Below are 27,929 nucleotides of genomic sequence, written 5' to 3' on the forward strand. Positions count from 1 at the left end.
CCCGAGCGCCCCGGAAGCGGAAGTGGCGCGGGGTGTGTGGTGGTGGGGGGGAATCAGGGCCGATTCGCAAGATGGCGGCCACCGGCTTGCTGCGCGGTGGCTGGAGCCGGCTGGTCTCTGGTCTCCTGGGGCTGGGGGGCGGCTGGGCCCGGCCTCCGACCCGCGCGCTCCGGCAGGGTGAGTCGGGGAGGGGGGCGCCGCGCCCCTGCCGGGAGACGCGAGCCGGAGGGAGCCAGCGCTGCGCTGCCGCCCTGGTCAGAGCGAGGGGGGCGGGTCTCGCGGGGGGGCAGCGGGCAGGGAAGGGCCGCAGGCTCCTGGCCGTCAGGGTAGAATCTACCCCTGCTGCTGGCACCGCGGCTGGGCCCAGAACCAGGAGGCGCCCATCAGCCACATCGGCCGGCCGGCCCGGGGCTGAGATTGGCACTTGTAGGGTGCTGCCCCCTCCGAGCTGCGTGGCAAAGGTCGGCTTGTGAGCGAGCAGCGAGGGGTGGGGCTAGCGACAGGGGTTCAAGAGACCTGATCTCAGGTGCTTGTTTAGACAGACGCTTCCCGTGTGGCTTTGGACAAGTCACATTATCTGCCCAGATGTGTAATGAGGATAATGCTTCCCCTTCCTCAAAAGGGTGGGGTGCAGATACACTCCATTGATGATTGTCCACCACTGAGTTACTGCAATGCTAAGGGACATATAAGTAATCTAAAACAAATAGAAATAATTGTGTTGTCATTAAAGTTGCAATAATTAAGGTTCAGGTTTAATTTCCCATCGTTATGAATGGGAGAACCTCCAAAATCACAGTTCTGCTCTTTTAGTTTCACAAAGCAAGGTGTTTGTACTCTGTCTGAAGATTGTCACAGCCAGAAGGGCAAGGAAGTTTCTTTCCTCCCTACACAGGCTTTAACCATGGAGAAACAAAAAACACTGAAGGCAGCCTAAACGCTTGACATTTAAGATTGCTTTTACTTAAGAGGGTCTCTAGACTTCCTTGATCAGAATTACCAGAGATAATAGGGAAATCATAAAACTTTTGAATACACCACAGATATACTCCAAAACAATAAAAATTAAGCAATGAGAGGTCCCCAGTTTGAAACGCCTGCCCTTTGCTCTGCCTATTGGTCTCCTATGGTTACTCTGCCTGCAACTGCCCTCCAGTAAAGCATTATCTTTGGCAGTCTTCATACCTCATGTTTGCTCTGTTGGGGAGTCACACTCACTCTTGCATCCCTGACTTCTGTCCACCACATGTTTTGTTTGTACATAATTTCAGTTTATTAATTAAAAGAAAGTCACTAGTTCCAGCTTGAATATGTCTGACCTTGTTTTCAAACTTTTATTTCTGCAGTTGTGGAAGTTACAGAAGGAAGTACAACTGTTGTAAGTTATTACTTTTTTCCAAGTCACAATACACACTACTTCTAAAGCCACATTTTTGTAGTATGGGTAGAAACACATTTTCTTTAGAAACTTCAGGGATGAAGTTGTTGGGAGGTTTTTTTGGTCACATTGGCATATTTTGTCTGGAGGTGGGACATACAGTACATGCTAACATTGGAGGTCCTGGCTGGGGGGGAGACTTGTTAGATGGAAGGGGGTTGGAATCCTTCATATTCAGTGGGTCAGTGAAAATGAGGGACACATGCTATGTATTAAAGCCTACATCACAGCTCAGTGCCTGTAGTCCCCTCAGCAAGGGGAGCACTCTTGGCTTCTGGTTCCCCAGCCTTTCCTCTTGAGTGGTGGAATTCATCTCTCCCCCTTCAGACTGGGGTGTTTCCAAGATGAGCAGTTTAAACTCTGATATCCCCATCAGAAGACAGACTTTTTTGCATTCTCTTCAGAGATGGTTAACCATGTAATTACCACAGTTAATATACTACACAACTCTTTATGAGCAAGCACATTTTATTCTTAAGGTAAAAGCAATAAAGCAAAAACATTAAAAACCATAGAAGAACCTACATGCATACTAGTAAACTTACCAGAAATCATCCTAATTCCAAAATGGATTCTGGCAGGTGAGCAGTCCTTCAGATCCCACACAGAGGTTTTTCTTTGGTTTCAAGTTCATAACACCCTTTTCTCAGAACAAGAACACAGGCTTATGGGGTCTTAGCTTCCAGAGTCCTTCCAGCCCTTCCCTAAGTATTGGGGCACTCAGTGGACTTGAGATCCTGTCCGTTTTCTAGATCAGGAGGAAGGCAAACACCAAAAAGGAGAGCGATTTGTTATATTACCAGCAGGTATAAGTAGGAGTGACCGGATGAATTCAAAGGTGGCCAACAATCGTCCTTTCTTTGCTAGTGATGTGTAGACAAGATTTGGCAAGACAGCACTTACCAAAAAGTGTGTTCTCTAAAAAGCTTGGGTTTCTTTTCTGGTTATTTTTACATTAGATATCATGTATTGACTGAAATCTGAGCACTTTACTGGGTCGGAATTTTTATATTTATTTTAGATTTGTTTCATTATATAACATAAAAGTGTCCTTGATATGAAATTGTATTTTTAACATATTTGTACCAACAAGAGTAAAACCAATCAGCAGCCATGGGAATTGGGGGATGGATGACCATCTCTCTCTTTCCTACCCTCAAGTCCATGTGCACCAGCACTCAGCATGCTTTTCTGCAAAAATCTGGAGAAAAAGATGAACCTGCACCATGCCCAGAAGGTCAAAAGATCAGTGCTATTTCAGCCCAAATGGAGAAATGAATTCTAATGTTGGAAGCCCCTCAGGGAGAACACCCCTACTAAAAGCGTCTCCATTCAAAAACAAGGGACTTTCATGTCCAACTTCTTGCCCTTTCTCCTAATTGTGCTTTATGCACAGCGTTTCAGTGGTAATCACCTGGGGTCGATAAATCAGCAGTCTCCCCTGACCGATGTGGGGGGAACATGTAAGGGGATTACTGAAATCTGCACAGTCTTCAACTTCCAAGCTCCATCCAGAGCACTTCTCAATAAACTAGACTTGAGGTAACAAAAGCATAAATCGCAGTAGCAAGATCCTTATTTGAAAGAAATGGTCACAAATTCATGGCCAGATGTAAATGGTGGGGGGGGGGAAGAGATGCTGTTAAGAGATTATGTAGCAGAAATTATCAGCAACTGGAGATCTATCAATATCCACAGAGAGGAAACTCTCAACAAATGGTGGGCACACAGCATCAATTAAGAGGCAGACATAGTCTTCCTCATATCTTCCACCCATCCTACCAACATCACTTCAGTCTCTTCTGGATTCCGCCTCAGACAGCTAGCCTTTATCTGTATTCCGATCTTTATCAAACATTGAGAAAGGTATTTACCATGTATGGATGAGAGTGTGCTGGGTCTTATCAGCCCACGAAAACAAACTTTTATGCCTCCTTATTAGCCCTTCTACAGGCCCCGTATGCACAATGAACACATGGTGTGACAACACAGAAACCTACATAAGAGTGATCAGGTGTAGAGGAGCCAAAAAATACATTCTGAAATTTCTCTCAAGAGATGAGACTGAAGCCACTCAGGGCATGTGGCTCTTTTCTAGGGTTCACAGACAAGTCAGCAACACCTCATGGTCAGCAGTATCAAAGGATGTAGATGTAATAAATCAACATGGATGCTAGATCTTTATCTATTACCAGGAAGGAATTGTTTATCAAATGAGTCAGTGCAGTGTTTAATGTCACCAGGTCTACACCCAGACTGACAAAGAACAGAATACTAGATGCTGGCCTGTGTTTGGCTAGATTGTTAATATCAAGCGATGATTTTTGAGAGTCATCCAACTGTACAACAGATTCTTTAATAAAAGTTATATGTACTGAGAGAATCTGCCCGCGGTGATTTAACTGTATTTCACTGGGCAAGAAGGGCATTGGTCCAAAACACAGACTGTGGCATGAAATATTCCCAACAGCTAGTACCTCACTGGGTGACATCGACCCAAACTCAAACACTAAGGATTTGTCCCCATCACTACTACCTTGCACTCGCAGAAGTAGACAGCTCAGTCTGAATTCTCCAGTTTTTTTACCTACCAAGTAATATGAAACGTCTGCAAAATAGGAGGGATTCGAATTAATTGAGCTCTCCACTACTCAACACAAATCCACTGATCAAGACTTACCAGGCCCTAATGACTCTTTGGACTTGTGCCAGCTCCTATGTACATCTGAAATGCTTGTTCTATATGTACCTGACTATAAACAGCTTAGTACAGGGACTCTCTTATGTTCATACAGTGCTGAGTAAGCTGTTGGAACTTGAGCGATAAGCCTGCATACCCCGAATGTATACATAGACCTGAACTATGGGTTCTTCATCTGATCAGTGTATCCTCTGACTTGTTTCCCAGATTGAGGGCAGAATTATAGAAGATGTCAAAACCCCAACTCCTCCTAACCCTTCTGGTCAGTGTCCCATTTGTCGCTGGAACCTGAAGCACAAATACAATTATGAGGTAAGTGTGGTGACACTTAGCTAGTTGAATGTTATTCTCAAAGCTGTACTCATGCTGCTACTAAACTGCACAGCCTGCCATTCTTTTAGCTTCCTGGGCAGAATAAAGATTAATAGCTCCATCTCCCCTTCCTTAAGGTTTAGTGAAAAACCCTTTGTGCGACAGCAGTTCCTTCAAAGCCACAACTGGCTTCGATGAACAGCATCTAAGCACAGCTGGCTAGTCCTGTGCTAACTACTATCCTATTACCAATGTGTCCTCTAAATTTTCCTTGTACTTAGCGGTTTACAAACTTCCCAGAGCCTCACGTGGTGGAGCCTCCATCCATGGGGGAACAGAGTGGAGGCAGAGACTGGGAGCAGCTGGATCCTGTGTGTTGGGTCGTCAGGTCGCAATGCCATTTGAATTTGGCAGGCTGCTCCTCCATCATGCCAGCAGGGAAGGGGTTCAACCATTACACCACCCAGCTCTGGTAACTGCTTCCCCATTGGCAGAGGTGTGACCTGACCTGTGGGCCGGGGGGGGGGGGGGGGAAGAGAGAGGCGCAAGGCTGGCCACGGTCAGAAAAGCTCCAAGTTCCCACAGCCAATGTGAAGGCAGTAACCAGAGCCAGGTGGCATGGGGCATTGCCCTCCATGAGTGAGCGGTGTTGTGCCAATTGGTGGTGTGTCCAGGTGCATGGACTCCAGAGCCCAGTCACAGGCTGCATTCCATTCCCACCGACACTGGCTCTGTGGCACACCACTCAGCTCTGGTTACTTCTTCCCCATTGGCAGAGGTGTGCCCTGCCTGCTGCTGGGGTTCCTTGGCCAGAACCTTATTGTGTCTCAGCTCTCAAACAATCAGCCAATGGGAGGCGGTAACTGGAGCTGGATGGTGAGGTGGGGGCAGAGTCAAAGTTGTAAGTAGCATGGTTTGTGATGTGTGGTACATGGAAGATTGCTATGTGACCGTGAATGTGCACAGTTTAGGGAACATTGCCTACCACACAGCCCTCCTTTGGATCCTTCATATCTGGTCTGGAGTAGTTTGCCTGCAGCGGGAAGGAAGGGATAGGACATGTTAGAACAGGGGTTGGCAGCCTTTCAGAAGTGGTTTGCCAAGTCTTCATTTATTCACTCTAATTTAAGGTTCCACGTGCCAGTAATACATGTTAATGTTTTTAGAAGGTCTCTTTCTATAAGTCTATAATATATAACTAAACTATTGTTGTATGTAAAGTAAACAGGGTTTTTAAAATGTTTAAGAAGCTTCATTTAAAATTAAATTAAAATGCAGAGCCCCCCGGACCAGTGGCCAGGACCTGGGCAGTGTGAGTGCCACTGAAAATCAGCTCGCGTGCTGCCTTCAGCACACATGCCATAGGTTGCCTACCCCTGTGTTAGAACTTTGGAAACGTGCATCCCTCGCCACCCAGCATATGATCTGGAATGGATTTATCTTTCTAATGTGCCCCAGTATCCAACATTGAATCAGTCCTACAACTGGACTCTAGGTAGTAAACCCGCTGCTGGGCAGCTTGTTCAAGCCTATTCCTGACTCCAGGTAGCTCAGAAAGCTTGAGTCATTGTTCCCAAAGAGGAATTAGATATAATGTCTCCAAACACTGCAAGCTTCTCATTGCCATCAGTTATCTTTATAACTGGATGGTGGAAAATGGGAAGGGGGGCGGGGAAGGTGTTTAGAAACATGACAAATGCCCAATAACTGTTTTATACAAAGTTGTGCCTGGATATGGAGGTGTCCGCAAAAATAGCCTTTCTGTGTTTGAAACTCCTTTCCTGTCAATAAAAGGAAATGGATTTTCAGCAAGTATTTTGGGGGGAAATCTAGTGTGAGAGGGTTATAGAGGAATTTTTAAAATACACTGTTGGAAGGCAGTAGAGAATCCTATAATAAAGGCCCAAAAGTGCCTTTGAAAACCCATAATATGGGAAATAAGACTTGGAGAAGGTAGTATTACAAGGGGCTTTTCAAAAACTGCATTTAAAAAATAAAGCCAAAAACCCCACTACCAAACAAAAAAAATCTGTACTAGAAATAGAAAGGAAGGGAACCAGACAAGAATGCACAGTTACAAGATAAGGCAACCAAAAATGCAGAATAAGTTAATGCCAGTGGGATTAGGGGGATATAGATACAAATACATCTGGAGGAAAATAAATACTTGTGAGAAAGTAAGCCCACTAATGATGAGGGGATTGAAAGCCAGAATGACTCTAAAATGGCTGAGCTACTCTCATGTATCTATAACAAGAAAAATAAGGAAAAGAAGTTTGAATAATTGGGTAGTGATGACAATCCTGTGAATAAGCTATTGCAAAAAAGCAGGTAAGGAAATTCTTAGAGACATTGACTTATACACACACCAGCAGGTCAAGATCACATGCAGCCCTCCAGGGTCTTGAGGGAATTAGCTAACAAACCAACTGCTCCATTAGCAGTTATTTTTGAGAAGGCATAAAAAACTGGGGAGGTACCAAAGGATTTGAAAATAGTGAATGAGATAAACATGTGAGAAAGAGAAATATGGTCCTGGCAATTGCCCTTTGGGAAATCTAACCTCTATTCCTAGTTATATAACAGACAAAAGGGGAGAACCACATTGAGCACTCACCGGATAACGGAACTTAGGAGCAACAAGTAGTGTTGAGGGGTTATGAAGAATCATGCTGAACAAAAACTTATTCCACGCAGGTGACACAGTAAGTGGGGGATTTAAACGTCAATAAAATATTTGATAGTGTCTAGTGAAATATTGTTGACATTAAATTGGCTAGGATGGAAACATTATAAATGGATTGAACACACTATGAGCAGAGTGCAATAAGAAATGATTGAGGGAAGTGGTCCAATGGCTGGTCTGGTCTTCGTAATTATCTAGAAGAATCAGGAAATAGAATGATAAATTTGCAGATGATACTAAATTGGGAGGAGTTGCAAACACTGAGGATAGAAAAATACTATCCATCCTGGGGATCAGAGTTTTTTCATAAGAACGTAAGAGTGGCCATACTGGGTCAGACCAAAGGTCCATTTAGTCGAGTCTCCTGTCTTCCGACAGTGGCCAATGCTAGGTGCCCCAGAGGGAATGAACAGAACAGGTAATCATCAAGTGATCCATCCCCTGTCACACATTCCCAGCTTCTGGTAAATAGAGGCTAGGGACACCATCCCTGCCCATCCTGGCTAATGGCCATTGATAGACCTATCCTCCATGAACTTATCTAGTTCATAGTGCTGCCCACACTTTAATGCAAAGATTGTCTTGAAGGAACTCTTCTCCAGTTCATTATTGCAGAATATATAACTACAGCAATTGCTTACGCAGAAAAGTAACGTTAGGAAAGAATGTAATGTGGTTTTAGTTTTTTTTTATGTGATGCCGAGCAACTGGAAACAAGGAGCCAGCTGGTGACATTTCATCAGGTCACCAGCAAGTGTTTCATGGATCAAAGTTTAAGAACCTAGAGAAATTAAAAATCAATAGACTTCTAATGTGCTCAGCACTGTAGTCTGTGGGTATTGCAAAGAGAGCCAGGAAATAACAAAGATTCAGCCTATCAAATGCAGCAAATAAAATGGGGTTTTAGCATTTAAGACCAGAATTGACCACGAGGATTATCTAGTTTCATCTCCTGTATAGCACAGGTCACCAGTACCCCCAGCACCCACACTCTAACCCAAGTCTGGGTAGGTAGTAATCCAAAACACTTTGATCACCAAGGGAGAGGGACAAACGTGTATTGTCAGCAAAGGGTAGAACAAGAAGCAGTGAGACCTCATTACACAGAGGGAAATTTAAGATGAATATTAGGAATCACTTTCTAGTGCTCTCTGTGGTAGGAGGTTCGGCCACTGGTGAGAATAAGAGGGCTACTTGGAAGCACAGAGGTAGTTGTAGATAAGAATGTTGTGCTGTTTGTGGCTTTAGAGCCCAAGAGTAGAGTTCTAATATCAGAGTTCACTGTAGGTCCCATCACTGGATGAAAGGTATGATCCTCTTTTAAGATTAGGGCTGTAATTCAGCTAGGCTGGTCAGTGTGCTTGCAATTGGCTATGCAGTTTGCCCCATTGTAGCATTCAGTTTGGTCCTTAGATACTAATCTTCAGGAGGGAGGTGAAAACTGAACGCCAGGGAAGCTCACCTTGTTTTAAGAAGGTTGGCTGGAATCTCGGGAGCCATCGTGTGAAAGTTTGCATTCTTGGTCTCAGAAAGCAGGCTGGGAATGTAGGCCATCACGGCAGTAGTTTTGGCCTTTGAATGAATGTGAGTCTTGGGTTATATAACCAGTTCTCTTGCTGCAAATCAAAGGAGAGGCTGGAGAAAGATGAGGGGGGATGGTGTGGATTGGTAAATCAGAGCAGTAGCAGATCATGACAAATCCACAGCTGGAGGCGTGCCTTACTCCAGTGGGACTGATTGGAGTTGTGAAGAGTAACTTGAGTTCTATTGTAAATAATCTCTGTTTCAGTATGTCTCTTGTATGTCTAGACTTTGTATCAGTCATGGTTTTTCAAATTTTGAAGTGTTTGGGTGGAATAAATGCTGCTTTTGCCCCCAGAAAAATCTCAGTTATGCTTCCTAGCCACAGCAGAAGTGAGTGATTGAGAAATGAAGAATTTGAAATTTTTAACAGTGAGGGTAATTAACCATTGGAATGATTTACCGAGGGTTCTGGTGGATTTTCCATCACTGGGAATTTTGAAATCAATACTGGATGTTTTTTTTCTAAAAGAGAGATTCTAGTTCAAATGGGAATTATTTCAGGGAAGTCTTGTGGCCTCTGTTACTTGAAGTCTTTCTCTGTAACTATAAGTCTTTAAATCATGATTTGAGGACATCAGTAACTCAGCCGGAGGTTAGGGATCTATTATAAGAGTGCGTGGGCGAGGTTCTGTGGCCAGCAGTGTGTAGGAGGTCAGACTAGATGATTGTGGTGGTCCCTTCTGGCCTTACAGTTTAGGAATCTATGAGATACCACTCAGCTGTAAAGCAAAGGAAAGCATGTGAGCTCCATTACTGGGGTTACACATGATTGGACTGGATAAAGCACTATAATACAGGGAAGTCTTGCATTAGCTCCTGGTGGGGGGATGGAAGAGATGACCTCAGGACTACTACTTCTCTAACATCTCTGATAGTGGACCCTGAGGCAGTGGTACAATAAGTGATTTTAGTTTTGGTGTCAGATAAACAAGATTCTTAATCACCCAAAAATGGCACTATGGGCAGTGGCAGGTCAAGCTTCCATCAGGCCTCCTTATCAATGTTCCTCAACCCTGCCCTTGAGGGGGACAGCCTCCATTGGTCATTCATTTCTTGGATTCTACTGAAGTTCCCAGCAATTGGGCCAGTTAGTACCAATTATGATAGTAGTTTATGTGATGGGTAGAGCCCTGCAAATTCGCGGATCTCCGCAGACCAATTTTGCGGATCAGATGCGGATACAGATTTTGTTTCTAAAGCCCTGCAAATCTGCAGATATCCACTTTATATCCATGAACCATTTTTGTGGACCAGATGCAGATACAAATTTTGTGTTCGCGCAGGGCTCTAGAGATGTGGACGCTTGTCCACTGGGAAATTGACTGACATCCTAGTTCATTTCACCTAGGTCACCTAATAGCCATTAGAGATGAAAACCAATTTCAGTTACTGTCAACCTTAGGCTAGATTAGAACCTGCAACCTAGAAGTCTCAGCCCCCAAATATACCTGATATATAATGCCTGGAGAATGGTGTAAAGCTCCCAGGAGTAATGAAAGAAAGAAAACTGATTCTTATGTAGCTCAAAGTAACAACTGACAGATATGTCTGGTACAAACCCATACTTGTTTCGTTGTACAAACAGAACTGTTCTCAGAGCGAATGGAGATTTTGATGAAATGTGCATAACTAGCATTCAGTCTTAGTTCTCAAAGGGGGTTGCAGATATTGGGTCTGTGCTGCATTTCAGCAGGCCACCCATTCAAGGGAATGTACTGTTCAGACTTGGTTTTATATATTTTATCCAGTTTATCCACCCTTTGTAGGGAAGGGTAAACTTGTTTTTCCTTTTTCCCCTTCTCCGCTTTGAACACCATTAGTCTGAGCAGGCAGTAAATATGTCGTACTTTGGCAGCACACAGGGGAGACAGAACTGCAGCCTTTGCCTATTAGCCCTAGATTAATTCAGTCCAAATTGTTTTCATCAGATGCTACAGATTACAGGGGTGGGAATCTGGGTCCGACCTCTCCCGGGAGCTGTCCAGTGATTAAAGCAAATCTGTGGTTACAGTCTTGGCTCCCCACTAGCACAGAAAGTTAATTTCATGGAACATGACGACAACATGTAACCTTGCCAGACTTCTTTTCTTCCTTTAACCCCTTTATGTTTTTGTTCACCTTTCCTCCCCATCCTCCCAAAGTTGGCTGTCTGTATCTGCCCTCTCCCTAGGGGTGGGATGCATCTGGGTAAGGATTCTGGGCGAGGCACCTAGCATGTTACACTTAGGACCCTTCCGAAGTCATCATAAGATTCTCACCAATGTGCAGCACTTTAAGCCAAATGACCTTGAGCATAATTTGTAAGGCAGAAATGGGTGGGACATAGATGATTTCAATAAAGAAATAACTGTCACAAGAGAGAAGCTGATTGGTGCTGACAGCATTGGGCTGGGTTAACATTGTGGCATGGACTCTCCTGATTGGCAGGACAATAGATAAAGAGCATCTATCTCCCCCTCTCCTTTTTTCTTTCTTTGCATGGAAACATTTGATATCGACCCTGTGACACCACAGGGTGTGGTGGTAATGTGAGAAAGCCCTTGGACCAAGCACACCCTGGGTGCAGTGGTGTCCCACACTTAGAACATGCCACGTAAAGGGCTGTGGCCTGCTTAGGGTTTTCATTGCTGCAAATACTGGAACAGCCTAAAAATTACTATTAACTCTCTCCTACCCCTCCCCCCCACCATACATAAAGGAACAATAAAACAGGCTACTTAAAGCAGTTAGGAAAGTTTTCACACCCTGGGCATTTGGAGCTGCACTCTTCTCTCTTACGGAAGCGAGCTCTTTCAGTATTGGGTGGTGGAGCCGAGTCATTGGCAACATAGAGAACTGGATGGCTGAAAGAGCTGGGGAAAGGGATGTGGCGTTTCACCCTGGATCAGTCAATGAAATCCAGCTCCCATCAGCAGTGGCCGAAAAGATCTCAGTCCAATGTCCACCAATCCAGCTGACAGTAATTAGCCCTCTTGTCATGGCCTCAGTGCCAAGGCCAGAGATTGGCTGGGACATGGACACTGAGCTTTCCTTTTGTCCTTAGATGGTCTCTCTGGGTTAGCACCTAGGCTCACTGGTAGGGATGTTGTCCCTGTTGTCTGGATAAATCATCAGTCCACAGAGTTATTGGTCAGATCCCTTATATCAGCATTAAGTTGCCTAAACTTTTAATTTTAAAAGTGACTGGGTCTGAAAAAGAGGGTTAGAATGGAGCCAGAGAACAGGAACTGTAGTGAGGAGGAGTCAGTGGCAGGCCCCTTGGATACTCTGGCACAAGTGCCTTTATGTAGTAGAGAAAATGTGACTTAATAAAGCTCTAGACTCAGTTTCTGTTGATGTCAACAGGGCTTGAGAGGATCTAGCATGAGCAATAGCTCCCAGAACCAGTGCTACAGTCCGTTTATTTCAGAATCAAGTCTATCCAATACCGTAGTGGTGGGTATGGGATATAAACCCTTGATAGCTAGATATCCTGGCTTTTGTATTGGCTCAGCCCATAGCAGAGGTCTAGTTTGCCTGCATCGGCAGGTATGGGAGTGTGTATTGTGCTCTTCCACCTGGCCCTGATTTCTCTCAGGCTGAGCATGGGGAATGCCTGCTGACAGGTCTCTCCCAGGCTGCAAGCCACATGTGCATGCACCCAAAATATAGAAATTTCCACCCAAAATATGGAAATGTTTACAGCAGCAGCAGAGAAATAAACTCCCAACTAGTTCGGTGAGTCTGGCAGTGGGAAACTTCCAGCAGATTGGGAAAAACAAGCCCAGCATTTCCGGTGGACCCATGGGATAACATATGATATCAGCATGTGAAAGGGGTGTGTCTGCATTGGTCTGAGCAGTGTGCTGGCATTTGTTGTGCTGCGTGTGGAAATGGAAAGCATATCTCTGAATGCTGGGCTGTGCCCTTTGCACAGCTAATGAACCCCAGTGCAGCAGCTGCCGCTGCTGTGTCTAAAGCTCCATCATCCCTGTTATGTGGTGTTACCAGATCCTGGAGATACACCACTTAAATTGTGTTTTATAAATAATGCTTTGCACTTCTGTAGCTTTTCATCTGAAAGGTCAACAGCAGTGAAGTCTACAAAGATCTCTGAACTCTGGCTGAACACACAACCTGCTCTCAGTGCTGTCTGGTAACAAGACTTCCCTTCCTTGTCACTGCTCTAACAGTCCCTCCTAATGTGCATGCAGCCAAAGGGCTGAAAGTTAGTTCTCTTATGAAGCACTTACTCCTGACAAGATTTACTAAATTTTGGACTAATCCCCCTTTGCTCTCCACCCCAAAGGGACATGACAGAAGCTCCACCTTGGGAAATTGGATAAAGAATTGAGGAATAAACAGTAGAGGAAAATCCTGTGCTCAGTTTACAGGGGAAAACCCAGATGTGGCCTAACGTGTGAGCGCAGACATCTGTGTACACTGCTCCTGATGAGCTAAAGATCAGTTCTCCACTCAATCAAAAACATTGTGGAAAATATCTTTTTGCATGTTTTGTAAAACTGTATCTTTGTATAGCTGGATGTTTGACAGATTATATTAGGTACATAGTCTGAAAACGGCAGAGAATGGTGAGATGGCAAAAATGGATGATGACACAATGATTTACATGAATTAATCTATAAAAGACTCTGAACTTCAGAGGACCTAACAAAGCTAAGCCAATAGGCTACACAATGGCAGGTGAAATTTGTTGCTGACAAAATCCCAGATAATATACACCGGAAGGAATAATTTTGAACTTTTCATATGTAGCACTGGGGCAGTATCAGCACCTAAGAATTACAGCCATTGGTGCAGCTCTGGCACTGATCATTCTACCTTCTTTCCTTACTTCCCTAGGATGTCTTATTGCTGAGTCAGTTCATCCGTTCTGATGGAGGAATGCTGCCCCATAGGATCACAGGTCTTTGTCTGGAGGAGCATAAGAAAGTTGCAGTGTGCGTACAAATGGCTCATCGAGCAGGTAACGAGTCCTGTCTGGGAACAAGCCCCAGACCCCTTTATTTAGTAGTAACCACTTTGGGGAGGGAACATACCTTCCTCCCTTCCCACCACCACGACCACCAGAGTTACTAAGCTGCCAGTGGGCTCGTACTGTTTTGGGACCCCTTATTACCAAGTACCCAAAGCCCTTTCTACCAACCTCCAAAAGGGTGTTGAAACGCTATCCAGTGGCCCTAAAGAATTTTGAGCCTTCTTCCTTCCACCTAAACCATGAGCCATTAGTCGTCACAGCAGTATAAGAAAAATCCAAGTCCGTGAAAGGAACTCCTGATGACAAAGAGCCCAAAACATTGGATCTGTTCAGGCAAAAAGCCTGTTGGCTTCACTGCAACTACATATGGCAAATTACCAGGCATAATTTGCCAAATACAATTTCCCGACTTGGAAGAGGGTGATCCATTTTTGCCTAAATTGCTTCAAGACACTGAGAAGGAGCTGAAGGGAGGCCAGGAAGGCCAGATGGTTGCCAGGAGAGCTCAGCAGGTGGCAGCCACACAGGCCTTGGACATAGCCACAAGGTTGATGGCTACATTTGTGATCAGGAGACTAACCTCATGGCTATTTTCCTGGAGGGTACCAAGAGAGGTGTAGGATACCATTCAAGATCTCCCATTCAAGGAAATGGAGCTCTTCAGTTCGAGGACTAGGCTCTACCTCCCTAAAGGAATCAGACCACCCTAAGATCCCAGAGGATTTACACACCATTCACCAGTAGGAATTCCTACAAATATCAGCCCCAACAAAGGCAATAGGCTCTAGCAACTACCTTCAGGACCCAGCTTGCCCCACTTCGTTGGTCTTGGTCTGATATCACCTTGGACAAATGGGTGTTGGGAACCATGTCCATGATTATCCCACTCACTTCCCCATCCCTCTTGAGGGACCCATCTCATGAGAGCCTATTACAGAAAGAAGTGGCCTTGTTGCTTTATCTAGGAGCCATAGAAGAAGTTCCACAGGAGTACAGGGGTAGAGGCTTCTACTTGCAGTGCGTCTTTATCCCAAAGAGGGAAGGGATGGCTGATCTTTGTCCTAGACCTGAAGAGACTGAACAAATACATATGCTGTCTCAGATTCAGGATGGTAACGCTTGCCTCCATCACTGGCTGCTGTACCTCTCCCACTGAATATCAAGACTCACTCCACCAGAGCTTAAATGACTTGTTTTGCCTGCTTCAGATATGTGCCAATGTCAGAGATCTCATGTAGAGTAACCCACTGACCTTTGTCAAGTGCTGTGCCTTGGACTTAGCTGCTAGGTCAGATGCAACGTTCAGGAGAGCAGCTCTCCAATCGTTGCAGGTGGAATTCCATGGAGGCAGTGTTGCCTAGTGGATATAGTAACAAAGTAGGATTCAGGAAGCCTGGGTTCTATTCCCACTGGCATGCTGGGTGACCTTGGGCAAGTTGTGTCACCTCTCTGTGCTTCAGTTCCCTCTTCTGTAAATGAGGAAAAGCCCTTTTGTAAAGCACTGTGAAATCTACTGATGAAATGCTACACATATATATATTTTATTTCGACTATCCATTGGAGATACTTCTTGCCTGCAGTGGGCTCCACATTGACATGTTCTTGAAAAGAGAGTGGTTATTTACCCTACAGTTATTGTGGTTCTTTGAAATGATGTAGCCAGCATAGGTCCCACAACTGCCCTTCCAAGCCTGCTTTTAGGAGTTCTCAGCTACTGTGGGCTTTGAATTCCAAGGGAACTGAACATGTAGTCAGAGGGATCCAGTAAGTAACTGTTCTTTCATGTCTCAGTGATCTCTGAGATGGAATAAAGGAACAATTTATGCATAGCCACAAGTGTTCAGGATAGGAAGTGAATGTAATGTTTGGCATATAGCCCCACTCATCTGAGGATTTCCAATTAATGTACGGAGATGGGGAAGTGACTTGCCCAAGGTCACACAGCAAGGTGTCAGTCAGGAATGGATCCCAGGTCCCCTAAGTGTTTCCTTGCTCTAGCCATTATGCCTGCTCTCCCATGCTATATTCAAATTAAAATGCAGAGAGAATTCAAAGAGGCAGATTGTAATCCTTGAGCTGGAATCTGGCTAGATGTCGGTGCCCTCACTCTGATAAACAGCACCGGGGATATTTAGTGACCATAAGTGGTCAGCTCTTCAGTTATATGTTTCATGTCAAATACAGCACCTCCAGCAGCACTGCGCCCCTGCCTGTATTAGGGTATTGGTTCAATACTGACTCGGCGGGAAGAATCCCCCTTCCATTATAGCCCCTTGGGCTCTCTCTAGCGATCTCCTTTCCAAATACTGACCAGGCTGCTTAGCTTATGAGTTGTAATGGGATCTCAGAATGGTATAACTATAGCTATTAGCAAGGGAACAATGCAAAATCTCACATCTTTCCTTTCCCATTTCAGGTTTGCTGCCAAACCACAGGCCGCTGCTTCCTGAAGGGCATGTTTCCAAGAAACCCAAGCTCAACAGGTGAATAGTTTTCTCTTGCCTTTAAGGGGACTGGAGGTGGGAGGGCATTTCTGCCTCCAAACAAGCCTAAGGCAGTGAAGTCAGCCTGGATTCAGGACCTATAATGAGTGAGGCTCCGTCACTATGCTCTGGCCTGCCAATAGTTCAAGGCGCTCCACAACTAACCATACCTGATCCAAACCTCCACACAGAGTTAAGAAACTGCTGTACACATGAGATACGTTCTCCTTCCCTCAAACCCACCGGCTTCCCCCTAATTGGCAATAGTGCAGGGAGGATACTGCATTGAGGACTGCTGGTACAAATCCCTCAGCTAGACAGGATGCAGAGAAGCCCATGGTGGGCAATAGCAGTGGGTGGCGGAGGGCAGGCAAAAGGAGCTTGTTACAGGCATGCTGCACTCTTTGCCCTTTCCCTGTTTTCCCCTTTTGCCTATAGTTTGTCAGTCACCCTCAGCTTGCCCTTCCTGTGTAACAAGCTCTCTTTCCCTCCTTCCTCCCCCTCAACACCCCCGCCCCCGCTGCCCAGCCCCCTGGCCTTTGATGGGAGAACTGAAAACCCTCTGTGCCTCCCTCACTGTTGGGAGGTGCTAATCCCCTGTTTATGACCTCACACTCTGTTTCCATGGAGATGTCAAAGCGGTTTATGAACCTTCATTAGAGAGTTGTGGGGTTACCAGAGGCCATGGGCCTGTTGCTGGGAGAGTTTAGACTCCAAATCTCAGGGTGGCTTGAGACTCCTGGGATTTGGGCCTGGCTTTCTAGCTGAGACTTGGTGGGCAGCTCTTTGGGGTTTGCCAGGCCACAGGGGGTGTGCCTGTACTGCAGTTAAAAAACCCCAGCTGGCCCATGACAGCTGACTTGGGTTAAGGGGCTGTTTCATTGCGGTGTAGACATTCAAGCTTGGGCTGGAGCCCGGCGCTAAGACCCTGCGAGGTGGGAGGGTCCCAGAGCTCGGGCTGCAGCCCAAGCCCATATGTCTATACCGCAATTAAACGGCCTCGCAGCCCAAGTCCCACGAGCCTGAGTCAGCTGGCACGGGCCAGCTGCGGGTGTCTAATTGCTGTGTAGACATACCCACGCTGTGCTGTCAGCAGGGATCAGATTGTGTGCAGACAGTCAGGGTCTCCACAGTGGTAGACTGTATAGGATATGGCCCTCAGATATTGGGCTCTGAAATACCTCACATTTCCATATCTTAAACCTCTTTGGGATTATTTATTAATTGTGCATATCCAGCACATCTGGGGTGAAGTGCAGCAATTGTTTATCACACACAGCAACTCTGCCCAGCTGGTTAGGGATCCTAGATCCCACTGCAAGGACCAAGGCTCCAGGGCTAGCACCCTGACTTCTACTAATCATGCCGTGGGCTCTTCAGATGGGTACCTCCATATACATCTGGCAGCATAGCACCCCTGAGAACCAAGCTTGGGACTTGGTATCTGAGTGCTCCCTACTGGATCACTGTCGCCTCGCTCTGCAGTGGGAGGAGAAAGGTATCAGAGCTGGGGCTGGGATTGAGTTAGGGAAGGGAAGGCAGGGAGAGCTGGGGCAGGCAGGGAACAGAGCTGGGTCACAGCAGGCGGGGAGTTGAGAAGAGCTGGCAGTTTGTGAAGGAGGCAGGATTGGGGTTGAGAGATCAGGCTGGGGATTGGGGAAGATGAGGATGAAGCTGAGGGAGGCAGGCTAGGAGCTGGGGGACTGCAATGAGGGCATTTCAGGAATGCTGCTTAGATATTGTCTCTTCTAACTGCTGGAGGTAAAAAGCTCTGCATTTTTGGAGCCTTGCCATATCTCGGCTGCTGCAGCGCTGTGAGAGCTTTGGCCACGTGCCTACCCCCACCTGTGCCTCCCACATCACTCTCTGGAACAGCAGCCAGCACTGCACAGGGCAAAAGACTTTAACCGCTTCCTTCCTCCTGCCCAAATGGCCATCTCCCTTTCCCTTCATGGTACACAGCAGTGTCAACCACAAGTCCATCTTTTAAGACACTGGCCTGGGACTTGGGAGACCTGGGTTTAGTTCCAGGCTCAAGCACGGGCTCCCTGTCTGACTTTGGACAACTCATTTAATTTCTCTGCCTTGATTCCCCCCCATCTGTGAAGTTCCTCAAATATCCACAAGTATGTGGGTTGTGCTCAGATCCTGTGGCGATGGGGGACCTAAGATCCTGTCCATAGTGAGTTAGGTGCCTGGGACCTTTGAGTAAACTCAGCCACCTCCATTCAGTGCAGTGAGAGCTGAGGAGCCTTTACCAGTTTCCCCACAAAGCCTTTGAGGTATAACATTAGGACCCCTCAGGTCATCTGACTTGTCACTTTGCTGCCTTTGAGCCGATTGGGTTTCAAAGTGCCAGCCTGGTGAGGGGTCAGTTGTGCTTTGAGAGGGGCCTGAGACAGGATGGAGGGGGGCTCTGCAGTGAGAGGCAGAGCAGAAGGGTCTGGCCTCTCCCAGCCAACACTGTCTCACACAGCTCAATGGTGTATTTACCAGTTCCCCAAGAGCAGTAGCCCCCACTCCCATCTTCCCCTGAGGGGACTGCTGAGTTGAGTGCTCTGGTACTTGCTAGCACAGCCTCCTGGCCTCTCCAGGTGCCTCCCTACTTGAATGAGATCCTTAGTTCCCTTTGGCATTGCTGCTATAGCCTTGGAGACATCCATGGGGATTCGCTGCGGAGTGTCCTTGCAAAAAAAAGTTTCTACAGAGACCCCGACAGGAGCTGCAGTGACACCAGACAACTTCTCTGTCCATTTATTAAAGCCCTGCAGTAGTTCTTCCAAGGGGAGGGAGACAAGTGAACAAGTTCCAGGGATCTTAAAACCAGCCTAGGTAGCCACTGAACTCAGCTAGCTCTTCCTGTAGTGCTGGCTATGCCTCTCTCCCTCCTCTCCCCCGCACTACTGTGTGAACGGTGTTTAAAAACAACATTCTCCCTGCCTGTCACTGCTGCAGCGTATTGACTCTGCTATTGAAATGCTATCAGCTGGGCCTGGCTGGCCTCTTAGCAGAACATGGGACAGGCAGGAAGGCAGAGCGCCTTGCATTACTCTGCAATGACCTCTCTCTCTGGCTAAAGGGGCATCACTTCATGGGCTCTGTAGAGTGTCTTTCTGGTCTTTAGCTGAAGGAAGATGGCAGGTGGGTGGGACGTGGGAGATATGAGGAAGTAAAGCCAAGAGGAAGGGAGGTGAGGAGTGATGTGGTGCCTAACTTCTGGGGGGTACCAGAGCTGCAGACTTTGGGAGAAGAGCAGCTTGCTCAGATGCCTAGCAATGTCAAGCTCTCCCTGATTCTCATCCCCTTCCCACCACATGGTTGCCCTGTTGCAGGTCGTTTCCCCTCATCACCCTGCCCCTGTACCACACATCTCTGTCTCAGGAACTTGCATTGGCCTCTTCTTTTCACATGATAGTTCCTTCTCTGGATCTCCTGAACAGGAAGCAGGACGATAGGGATGCAGAGCTTTGTGGTTCTGTGAAGAGTAAAGTCTCGTCTCCATGTGGCGGTTAGAGCAGGGATCGGGAGCCTTTGGCACGAGGCCCATCAGGGAAATCCGCTGGTGTGCTGGGATGGTTTGTTTACCTGCAGCGTCCGCAGGTTCGGCCGATCGCAGCTCCCACTGGTCACAGTCTGCTGTTCCAGGTCAATGGGGGCTGCGGGAAATGGCGCAGGCTGAGGGATGTGCTCGCTGCTGCTTCCCATTGCCCCCATTGGCCTGGAATGGTAAACCACGGCCAGTGGGAGCTGCGATCGGCTGAAACTGCGGACGCTGCAGGTAAACAAACCGTCCCGGTCCGCCAGCGGATTTCCCTGACGGACCGCGTGCCAAAGGTTGCCAATCCCTGGGTTAGAGGTTTTCCCCAAGCTGAGGGACAGTGTGTCTCTGTTAGTATCTTATCTGCAGTTATATGTGCTCACCCCCCTCAGCTCCTGAAATTCCTCTCCTTGCTCCCCTGTGCGGAAAGATAAGCAGCCCATTCAGCCACCTCTTGTCCTGTCTGGCTCTTTGCCCTAGCTGTAGAAATGTCCCACTGCAGGGATGGCCAACCTGTGGCTCTGGAAGTTAATATGTGGCTCCTTGTATAGGCACCGACTCCGGGGCTGGAACTACAAGGCGCCAACTTTCCAATGTGCTGGGGGGTGCTCAGTGGTCAACCCTTGGCTCTGCCACGGGCCCTGCTCCCACTCCAACCCTTCCCGCCCCCTCCCCTGAGCCTGCTGTGCCCTCGCTCCTCCCCCAGAGCCTCCTGCATGCCACAAAACAGCTTGATCGGGAGTGGCGGGAGGGGGAGCTGATGCGGGGCTGCTGATGTATTACTGTGGCTCTTTGGCAATGTTCATTGGTAAATTCTGGCTCCTTCTCAGGCTCAGGTTGGCCACCCCTGTCCCACTGTCTCTTTTTGAGAGAGCTACGAAGAGACTGTCTAGCTCTGGACATGGCCACCAGAGAGCTCCATAAGAGGGTGTCAGGGAGGATGACCTGAGCTCATATATGAGGAGGGGAAATGTTACCTTGAGCTGGATGTGAAGGTGTTTGGTGCTTTGAACCGCTTCTCAAACAGCCAGTGTGGGTCATCTTGAGGCTTAGACTGAGTAAGTGCTCTCATTGGCTACTGGAGTGACAGGCTCAGGACTGCTGCCTGAGATGAGAAGGTTGGTGTTAGATTCCCATACACCCTCCCTAGGGTCAGAAGAGATTCACTGTTGGTAGTAGACCTACCCCTGGCAGGTCATTAAGTAAAAAACCAGGAAACCTTGCTGATCAGTATAACAGTGGTTTCATTCCATCCCCATAGACCTTTCTCCCTAAGTAGGAGTCACAGCCCAGCATCTTTGCTAAAGGTTGGACTGAGGCTCTAAATCCTATTTCCAAGAGTTGAACTTAAGCTTCAATGTGCGACTGGCAGGAATCAGGCAAATGGCTTCATTCAAGGGAAGCAGAGGAGGTTTAACGCATGGCTCATTCCAGAGTCCCATCAGTGCTGCTCAGAGCAGCATCAGCTGGAGGTTTCTGCAGACCAGACCAATGCAAGACTCCCTTGTTTCTCCCTCCCTCCCCTGAAGTGAGCTTCTACACTGAGGCCCTGGCCAAGTGGCTCCATGGAGCCTCTCAAAGGGCTGTTCATCAAAGGACTTTCCCATGAAAAGCCATCTGCACAAATGGTCCCAACAGATAGTCTTTGTTCTTAAGGCATCTGCAGCTCCTTCCTTCCTTACCTGCTGAGATGGAGTGGAAGACCAGGTCTTGGGATGGGCTGAAGGGTTCCTGAGGCAACTAGCAAAGGACAGCTTATTGGGCAGTTGTCAGACTCTGGCTTCTCACAAACTAACTTTGGGGACTGCACAGCAGCAGCCCCTGAACTTTTCCTCTGCTACACTTAATATCCTTTCTGAGATGACCTTATGTCTCCCAACATGCTGTGCCCAAATTCCACTTGCCCTGTCAATTGAAGTGACCCTGTTTCTTAGCACAGGGTCTGCCTTCTGATCTCATCTGGGTGATGGCTCTGATGGTGCTTGCCAAGTGCCACTGTAAGGAATTCAGTCAAGCAAGCTGACCTCTGTTGTAAGGTAATGGGAGTTGCTGCCCAGCCGCTGGCCTCTTGGCCCAGTGATTATAACTTGTGTGTTTAGCACCCAGCCACCCCAGCCTGCCCTGTCCCCTTTGTCCCTCCATAAAATGTTTCACAAGTATGCTCCCTGCACGTACATGGTGCTGTGTCTCACATATCTGTTGTTCTTCAGGGAAACAAAAACCCTGTTTCCTCTTGACTGAGAAGTGGTCCCATTATGTTACCTGATGTGTGAACCTCTCCTCACCGGTCCCTTCCCTGAAGCGTGATAAGAGTCCCTCCCTGATCTGAGCTCCTCTTTCCATCAGGTCACTTGCAGCATCCCCTTTGCACACTCAAGGTGCTTCCAGTAATGTGGTGGTGATGGCACTAACTGTTCCCATTCTTGCTGCCCACATTTTGTGTGTGGCGGGGCAAGCACTGAGGATTGGATCACTGTGAGATGGTGACCCGCACACCCTAGTTTGTTTTCAGTTACACACGCTACCCTGCATAAGAAGGAGTCTGCATTCAGGATTGGGAGAGCCCTCTGTGCTTTAACACTAAGGAGGTGTTTGAGAAGTGACAGTGGTAGAAGCAGGTCTAGTGCAAGTATGTGAGATACCTACTCAGGCTGTGATAGCTTGTGGTTAACAGCTGAGCCAGAGAGAGGAGGTCTGGGTCTAAGCAGCACTCTGTGGCTGTGATCTCCTCCCTGTTGTCCGGATACTGCCCAGGTGAGAGACCTCTCTCTCTCTATTTCTCATATCCTCTTTGCTTCCTGTTTGGTAGCTTCTTGACAGTAGTAGCTTGTTAATGCCATCCGTTAGCTGCTTTACCAGCTGAGGGCCCATTGTAGCAATACTGTTGTCGGGTATCCATGTTTTGGTGGCCAGAGTGTAACAGAGTGTGTTAGCTGTTGTGCCCTTTGCCCCGCTTCATCACACGTTGGAGTGATGCCTCTGCCCATAGTATCATGTTTGTAGAAACTGGAGGTAGAAAAGCCTTCGACTCCATCTCCTGGCAATGCGGAATTGTTCCCTACAGGGCACTTTCTAGTGCTTTGCCCAGTTTAGGGCTTCTGCCGCCTCCTTGAGATGATTCCACAGGCTAAGGAGATGATCCCTCATTGCCAGGGATTGTTCCCTGATCTTCAGCCTGCATTTTTCTTTTCTTAATTTCCTCACATTATACCTAGTTATGCCTTTATTATGCTTTCACCTGGCATCTGCTGAGCAGTTACATGTTCCAGCAACAACATTTTTTAACGGCCAGCTCGAGAGAGTGGGATTTTGTAAGGCTTTTCCAGTACCATGTGCAACTGCAGTCTGCATTCAGAAATTCCAGAGCCATATGTGTGCAGGCCACACACACCAGAACAGTCTGGGAAGCTGTCATGAGCAGCTGCAGATCAAACCTCCCTCCTTGCTTTCAAGATTAGAAACCTCACTAATTTGGCAGCTTCCTTTCCAGTATATAAATTGTTAGAAGCCATGTGTGGGAGATTGCTGTTCTGAGCTCAATGGCCATCCCAGAGGCAGAGTCTGGAGTCACTTTTATGTGGAAGCTACACTGGCTGCTCATTTAGTCGGGACCTAAATATTGGTTAAAGCAAAACTCCATGAAATCATCCCTTCCATAAACTAGTATGGGGATTACAGTTGTGACTGTAGGTCATAGCTTCTCAGGGCCTGCTCTCTGCCAGTGGGAGGCGCTGTGGATTATGGGGTAGAAGAGCTGGATTTGGAGAGCTCACAAGTACTCCATTTCCACCTTCCTGCCAGAAGGAGGCATTATAAGGCTTAGAATCAGAGTATTGGGTGCAGATAGCTCCCATCTTATTCTTCCCTAGTCTTAGTCCTTCTTTTTCTCTTGGAGAAAGGAGAAGTTGCCCTGTGTCATGTAAGAAGGAGATTACTTAGTAGCAACTGGCTGCTAAACTCCTAGAAGGAAGTGTTCGCTGGGATTAGTGTGTCTCCTGCAGACACCCCTTTCCACAATCTGGAAGCTGACTCCAGCTTCTTATTGTTATCAGCACTTAACTTACATGGCATGTGGCTTCTCACCTGCATTGAAAGCCTGTAGCCTTGTTCCCTATGTTCTGTGTAGACTATGAGTTCAACAACAAAGAACCAGAACAGCCTCAGGTGAGTGGAAGCTAAGAGGCATCCTGGGAAGGGGACGTGGCAAGGAGGAGGCAGCCCTGCCAGCACTTTGATAGAGTGTTTCCTGCATAGGCTCAAGCCCTCTGCTCTTAATCCAAACAAGCGCCAGATTGAAAAAGTTCAGTCAGGGTTCAGAAGTTCAGCCTTGAGCTGCACTGGGATGGCTCCTGCTTGAGCTGCACGCAGGGCCGCAGCTGCCCCATGTGCAAGTCATTTCCCTCACCCTAGCCCACTCCTTAGTGTTAAGCAGCAGTGTCTGGATAACGGAACTTGTAGGCTTGTCCCTCTCACAGACTGAACCCTGGAACCCGACTTCCCTGCACCATCGCAATTTGGGATGGCCCAAGGTGCTCCAAAGACCACAGGTTACCAACTGCAGCTGTTTTCGTACTTCTCATTCTTGCCAGACACCCAGCAGGGTTGAAAATAGCTTTGCATGCTGCTCACTCCCACCACATATTGTTACATAGTGGTGATTGTGATGTGGGGCTACCCGCACACACCTCTCCCAAACCTCTTTCCCCAGGACTGGTAGCCGTGGCCCCTTTTGCACTTGTGTGGCCAAAAGTTTGTGACGACTCTGAGAATGCAGAATGCTTTGTCCATCCACACTCCAAGTCACGTCAGGCTCTAAGCTCTGCCCTGGCAGCACTGACGTGGTTAAGAAAATGCGACCGTGTGAAATGTAGGGGAAAGCAAAGACACCCCCCCTACAATGGACCCTAGTGCTTGCATACAGTGGTAATGAGAAATAAGAAAACTTGAGTGGAATGGGATGCACAAATTATCAAACCAAGCACTGTGCTCAGAAACCAGAATTAGCCTGAAAACTCCAGGTGCTGGACAGGTTCCATGGCCTTTCCCCTCTGTGTTCCTTCCTGATCGAAAATGAGTGCATTATAGAATCAAAGAGTGGGAACAAGGGGTTAGGCAGAGAGTAGGAAAGGTGCTTTGCGGCAAAGTGGCTGCTCACGGGCCTCAGGGCAATGCTTGCTTTTTGCCATTGCAGGATCATCAAAGTAAAAAGCAGCAAGCAAAATAGGTCAAAATTGAGTTTTGGACAAAGCAAGCTTTAGAAACAGTAAAAGCAAACTATGCTCCAGGAAGGGAGAGCGTCCAAATGTCTGTTTCAGCTAACAGTGAAAAGCCCCAGCCTGCTGTCCCCAAAGGAAGCCAAAGAGCTGGAGCAGAGGGCTGGATTAGACCTGCTCAACGGAGAAATAACAAAAGCTCTAAAATCAGGCCATTACTAAATCCTTTTTTCCTATGCCGATTTGGGATGTGCGCTTCCAGCGCCCACATGGAAACAGGGATTTCTTAAAGCCACCGGCTGTCTAAATGTGCACACAGCATTGATGTATATTTCCGATATTAACTATGCTTCCCTCTTCTAGTGAGATCATTTGTTATCATGGGAGCTCTTTCCCGTAAGTGGATGGTCACGTGATCAAAACTGCACTTGGCACATTGTGATGCATTGAAACAATTTTGGATTTTCCTCCTCTTTCCCTGTAACTTAAGTTCCACTCCATCAGAGCTCACTGTAGGTGGATGGCTGCAGTTCAGATGAAATGTAAAAATAAGGACCTGTCCCTTTGTGCTCATTAAAGAGCCTGTAGAACTTCTCCCAAAAGAAATAGCATTAACCCCAGTTTCTGGCCAAACTCCAAATTGGTAATTGCTTTTGGTAGCTCTAAATCCTGCCTGCATTTTCAATTGAATATGGGAGTCTCCTTAACTTCCTGTCCTAAAGGCTCCACTAATGCACCAGTATAAGATTAACCATAGAAAGGGACTAATCCAGTATATGCAAATGAGAACAAGTGAGTTGATTCTATGATGTGCAACTCTCCCTTCCATTCTCACCCCCTTCTTGTTGTCTCCTCTGTACAAGTTCATGTCTGCTCTAGTTGTAAGCTCCTTGACGGAAAGCCTAAATCTCTTTATTTGCCTGTAAAGCAGCTGAGAGGCAACTTCGTTTCAGTAGCAGAAATCTTTAAACACAATTTGTTTGTAAAGTTCTTTGGGATCCTTGAGGAAGAAAAAGTGCTGGCAAAATGTGTGCTATTTTCATATAGTCCATAACCACCCAGCACTGTGAGATTTATTTTACAGTTCCCAAGCATGTAGTAAATGCCTTGCTATACATATAAATTGCACATGGCCTCTGCCCAAAGCACTTAACATATAAATTCACACATGATGCAAATAAGAGGCAACAAAACCTTTTTTTTTTGGGGTGGGGGGGGAGGAAGAGAAACAGATTGGAGTCACACTGAGATCACATGATTACTCAGCAGAGAGCGGCAAACAACATTGTAGGGCAAAAAGCTTACCAGTCTGTTCCAAATTTTAATTTGTCCAAGAATGGTTTACATCAGAGTTTTGCTTCAGATCATGCCTGACAAAACATATTTCTTCAAGGACTTCTGTTCCCTCCCTACCAGTAGCGAAAGATTTGAAAGGCAACAAAACTCCAGGCCTCCCAGACATGGAATTAGATCCCTGCTAGCTGACACTGGGCATGAAATTCCATCTTGCGTATAAGATGTAAAGTTCAAATTGTAAAAATCCAGTTTAGTCCGTTAAATCGCTAGGAGTTGCTCTTGCAATATATTTGCAGTTGTAATTCCACTCCCAGTGCTTTTTGCATTGCAAGTTCTGGTTTCCTGCACCAGCAAGTTGGAACAGTTATACAAGCACATCACAATAAGTGTGTGTGTGTGTGCATGTATAAATTAATTGGCCAGAATCCCAGGCGAAATAGCTGCCTCCCTAATGAAAATAGACTGACGCCTTTGGAGACTTTCAGCTGAGTTGGGCCTGCCTTATTCAGGCTGGCTGTGGAGTTGGTGTCTTCCCAACGAGATGAATTTAGAGTTGGTTTTTGATACAGTAAAGGAACTGGAGGCTCAAACTTAGCCAAACAGGATCAGATGGACAATTTGCCAGGAGCCTGCACCTAATTTACACAGAATGGAGCTCATGGCAGTTGCCATTGTCTTCCATACAGAGGTACAGCCTACGAGTCCCAGGATGCAGTGCTCCCTTTCAGTGATCCTTCTTGATCCAATGGGGAGCTTTGCTTACTGGGCTCTCTGGTGTTCATAGTCCTTGCCTCTATATTAAAAAGGAGGCAGTGGTCACCCCTGCTTCAGCCAAAGCCTTTTCTCAGTTATCGGTCTCAAATTTGAGGTGCTTTTCTGCTTCTGTTTTTACAGGTATCTTACCCGCTGGTCAGTCAGATCTGCTAAGCCCCTCTGGAGAAGGGGCCCTAAGTGGTGCAGAATCCCCTTTCGTGTTGGACATCCCTTGCTGATGAACAACATCAACTATGGGCAGAGGCCTGTTTATTTAAATCACTGAGGCACAGCGGAACTTGCATAGCCAACGGATCACAGCTCTTCAGGCAACACCCTGATTCCAAGCATCTCTCCTTTTAGCATTCTGCATTGTCTCCAGTGAGCAAGCAACCATCTGCTCCTCTGGAGCATGCAGGATTCATCATCATTGCCTTCCTGTGCAGGTAGAACAAGGGCTGACATTTGACTATAATTTAAAAGCAGGAAAGGATTGGATCATTGCTTCATGACGACCCAAGAGGGTTTTTGCAGCAGGAAGCTTTAGAAGGACAGTACCTCTCAGATCTGATCTGTCACCGGCCCAAGCCCTAGAATCTTTGACTCTGAAAAAAAGTTCTCTGCTCCCTACTACCTCATCAGGAGTGATGAAAATTGTGTTAATCACACAAGTGGAATATTTTTGTAGTCTGTAATGACCTTAGTTTGAGGCAGAAAACACATGACAGTGGCAGTCAGGCATTTGGCATGATGATTGTGTCTCACTATATGCCTGTTAGGATTACTTACTGGCTCCCTGTAACTCCTGTGCCTGACAAATACAAAACACATTGACACTCTTAATGACTTGGTCTGTTTTCTTCTCCTTCCATGGAAACTTGCTGAGAGTTGTCAAACTTGGCAAGATTGCAGCTGCTGCATAGAACAGTGTGTGGTTGGGGCTTGTA

General features: G+C 46.9%; 1 protein-coding gene across 1 annotated transcript; it reads left to right on the forward strand.

Moving 5' to 3' along the window:
- The first annotated feature begins 23 nt into the window (after positions 1-23).
- On the forward strand, positions 24-27,825 carry MRPS18A (mitochondrial ribosomal protein S18A). Its single transcript, XM_039531569.1, has 6 exons — positions 24-177; positions 1,347-1,378; positions 4,347-4,451; positions 13,564-13,687; positions 16,116-16,182; positions 27,124-27,825. Exons 1-6 carry the CDS (start codon positions 72-74, stop codon positions 27,266-27,268), a joined length of 579 nt encoding a protein of 192 aa, XP_039387503.1. The 5' UTR covers positions 24-71; the 3' UTR covers positions 27,269-27,825.
- Positions 27,826-27,929: the final 104 nt, after the last annotated feature.

Source organism: Mauremys reevesii, linkage group 3 (genome assembly GCF_016161935.1).
Source record: "Mauremys reevesii isolate NIE-2019 linkage group 3, ASM1616193v1, whole genome shotgun sequence".
Taxonomy (NCBI): domain Eukaryota; kingdom Metazoa; phylum Chordata; order Testudines; family Geoemydidae; genus Mauremys; species Mauremys reevesii.

Excerpts from the sequence above, each read along its gene's own strand:
- MRPS18A (XM_039531569.1), top strand. The coding sequence starts at position 72 with ATGGCGGCCACCGGCTTGCTGCGCGGTGGCTGGAGCCGGCTGGTCTCT. Across the intron at positions 1,379-4,346 it reads CAGAAGGAAGTACAACTGTT|ATTGAGGGCAGAATTATAGA; the intron begins GTAAGTTATTAC and ends CTTGTTTCCCAG. Across the intron at positions 4,452-13,563 it reads AGCACAAATACAATTATGAG|GATGTCTTATTGCTGAGTCA; the intron begins GTAAGTGTGGTG and ends TTACTTCCCTAG.